The sequence below is a fragment of the Arachis stenosperma genome, chromosome 1, assembly GCF_014773155.1.
Source record: "Arachis stenosperma cultivar V10309 chromosome 1, arast.V10309.gnm1.PFL2, whole genome shotgun sequence".
In the NCBI taxonomy this organism is placed as follows: Eukaryota; Viridiplantae; Streptophyta; class Magnoliopsida; order Fabales; family Fabaceae; genus Arachis; species Arachis stenosperma.
Window position 1 is genome coordinate 130364846 of NC_080377.1, and position 3355 is coordinate 130368200.

At 48.9% G+C, this 3355-nt stretch overlaps 1 protein-coding gene across 1 annotated transcript; it reads right to left on the reverse strand.

Moving 5' to 3' along the window:
- Positions 1-414: 414 nt before the first annotated feature.
- Positions 415-2760, reverse strand: LOC130934896 (uncharacterized). The gene has a single exon (XM_057864420.1). The coding sequence runs from the start codon at positions 2758-2760 to the stop codon at positions 415-417; it is 2346 nt and encodes a 781-aa protein (XP_057720403.1).
- Positions 2761-3355: the final 595 nt, after the last annotated feature.

Genomic DNA, 3355 nt, shown 5'->3' on the forward strand with positions numbered 1-3355 from the left:
CTGAGTAAGCTGTGTATCTATGGACGAGGCATATCCGAATCAGCCAAAGAGATGCGGCCTATGTCGCCAACCCGGACACAGTTCAATAAGAGAAAATAAACGCTAAACTGTTTCAAGATTCATTGATCATACAAAATGAATGTCCCAAAACACAAATTAAAAAAAAACATAGATAAACAGACTATAACATAACAAAAAAAGTACAAACCAGGATCATACATGATTGAACTTTAAAGAAAAAAAATACATAATTAAAAAAGCCATATTCATTACTACTCGCAACAATCAAACTAAAAGTCATGTGCACTAATGTAAATAATACTGACACTAACAACATGGGATATAATCTAAATAACTCTAAGACTAGCAAGATGCGCACTAATGTAGATAATGCTAACACTAACAACATGCATACTAATGGTGTCCTGTCTGAGACGAGCCTGCAACCTGTGGGCAACTACGTCGCGTGTGTCCAGGTTGGCGACATAGGCCGCACCTCTTTGGTCGATTCGGATCCGCCTCGTCCATGTTCGTCCGTATCCTAGTGGATCTAGGACGACCCTCTCTGGCACGTCTCATGGCAGGGTCTGGAATCACTGTGGGCCCGTCGTAAGGTGGCCAGAAGCCCTCCGGGATGGGAGGTGTGAATCCCATCCGATACACATTGAAGACCGAGCTAATCTGATAGACGCTGTGAACGTAAGAGGTCCAGGTGACCCGTGAGTATGCACAGCACGCAAGTGCATGCTGACACGGGAAATGAAGAGCCTGGAAGTACCCGCAGTCACATGTCCGAGAGGCAAGTGATACTCTGTAAGTACCCAAGGAGAAAGAACCAGTCGGAGTAGTCTCTGCTACAGTGAACTCGGAGTTATCCCGGTCATACAGCGTCACCGTGAAGCACCTGGCCGTCTTCATGTTGGCCTCAATACACTTCACCAAATGCTGACTGAATTGTTGTCCTGTTCCCATCTGGGCCTCAGCCTCTCTCCCCTTGCGAACAAACAGTTCCGCAAGCCTACAATATGTTGCCTTCACCAGGGATGCTACAGGGAGATTTCTGACCCCCTTCAGGATAGAGTTCACACACTCGGAGATGTTCGTCGTCATGTGACCGAATCTCCGCCCCTCATCACGATGCTGAGTCCACAACGAGTAATCAATCCGGTTCGCCCACTCACACATCGCCGGATCTTCAGATCGCAGGATATCAAACCAGTAATCAAATTCAACCTCGGTCTTCGCATACGCCGCGTTCACTAGTAGCCTCCTAGCGTCTTTGCCCTTGAAGGTTAGGGCAAAATTAGCCGCAACGTGTCGTATGCAGAATGCACGGTACGCAGATGGCGGTAGCCAACCGCCGTTAGGGGCCTCAAGTGCAGCCTTGATGCCGTTGTGCCTGTCCGATATAACCAGCAGACCGGGCTGCGGGGTCACGTGCTGTCGAAGGTGTGAGAGAAAGAATGTCCAGGATTCCGCGTTCTCACCCTCTACTAGTGCGAATGCCACAGGTAGAATGTTGGAGTTCCCATCCTGTGCAATCGCGATGAGCAACGTTCCCCCATACTTCCCATACAAATGTGTGCCGTCAATGCTGATTAGCGGCTTGCAATGACGGAATGCCTCGATGCAGGGCGGGAAAGTCCAGAAAAGTCTGTGGAAGTACGCTTGAGATTCGTCCACCTGTCCTCCAACTCGAACCGGGCTCGTCTTCAGGACCACAACACTCCCAGGCATCGTCAGCTGGACACCCAAGACCCACCTAGGCAGGTCGTTGTAGGACTCATCCCAGTCACCGTATATGAGGGCAATAGATTTCTGCTTCGCCATCCAAACCCTCCGGTAAGTCGGCCTAAAACCAAAGTGCGCTGCCGTGGCGTTCAGGAGCACCTTGATGCTCACGGATGCATTGGCCCTAACCATTGGCATAATGAAAGCCGAAATCACATGATAATCCAAACTCCTGTGGTCACTAGAGATGGATGTGGCCAGGCAAGTGTGAGGTCCATTGTACCGTTTGACCTCCCAGATGCCCTTGCGCTTCCGGAGACTCAGTCGAATCAACCATGTGCACCCATTCCCAAACTCGGAACACTTGCCCACATACCGGCGGTGATCGGACTCCACCACCTTGTACTGTACCCCTCGCCGGATGCTGTAAGTCTTCACACTTAAAAGGGCCTCATCTTTATCCTGGAATTGCTGACCAACCTGGAACTCTGTCAGACTAGTACTCCCTTCCGCATCTCTAGCTCCGAATCCAACAGCGTGCCCTAAAACCCCCTCATGTCTCATGGCGTCCAAGTCCAATGAGGAAAAATGTGGTGGATACTGCTGTGTGCCAGAGCTAGAACCACCTACCTCCAATGCAGGCCCAGTCGCTCCAATATCATCAGCGCTATCATCGTCAATCATATCCGGCTCGACGTCATCCTCGTCTTCATCGTCCAAAAAACCGTCTCCTACGCCAACAGGTGCAACTCCCACTAAAGCGTTCGGCAAATTTTCCCTTTCCACTACCTCGTCGCCTTCGGTGGCATTGAGGTCAACAGCGAAAGATGGGGAGGCGACATGTTGGACCACTGGTTCGTACACAGGGACGGACGAGGAAGCAACGGCAGGCCGGGAACTAGAACCTGCTGCATTCGCTATAGTGTTCATATTCCTGTTCGAACCGCCGGAGCTGGATACAACATCAACCAGCCGGGCCAACAACTCCGGTGTCCTCACCTCCGGAAACTGCCGCCGACAGAGAAACATTACTTGCAAGTCCGCATCATTATTAATCGTGAAGCAATCATACTTCACCGTATTCTGTAGCACCGTGACTGGAATGCGATAGAAAAACTTCTTTACCCTTCGCACCCTCCAGACCAAGCTTCATTAGTACAGCGCTAACAAGGTCATCGTAACTCGTCGTAGATGTTATGACAATACATAGAGGATTCTTATCTGTGAACTTTACTCCGGAACGAGTTTTTCTATTAACAGATCCTCTGTGGTGCACCAAAACAACAAACTCTCCTCACTAGCCATCCTTCTCCCTCTAATGAGAGTAACTCACGTTTGGAACCATATATACAGTCAGTCTCACACATAGTTCGAACCGGCCTGGTTCGAACTATGATTGGTGTAATTCGAACTAGCCTGGTTCGAATTACATGCAGACATTCTCTCTCTATAATTCGAACCACCTTGGTTCGAATTACCTTCATTACTAATTCGAACCAGGCTGGTTCGAATTACTAACAAAAAAAAACCATAATTCGAACCAACCTGGTTCGATTTACTAATAAATGGAGTTCGAACCAACCTGGTTCGAATTATATAAAAATACGATCTGGCTTATTGCTGT

Bases quoted from the DNA above. Each gene is read 5' to 3' on its own strand.
- LOC130934896 (XM_057864420.1), bottom strand. From the start codon at position 2,760: ATGTTTCTCTGTCGGCGGCAGTTTCCGGAGGTGAGGACACCGGAGTTG.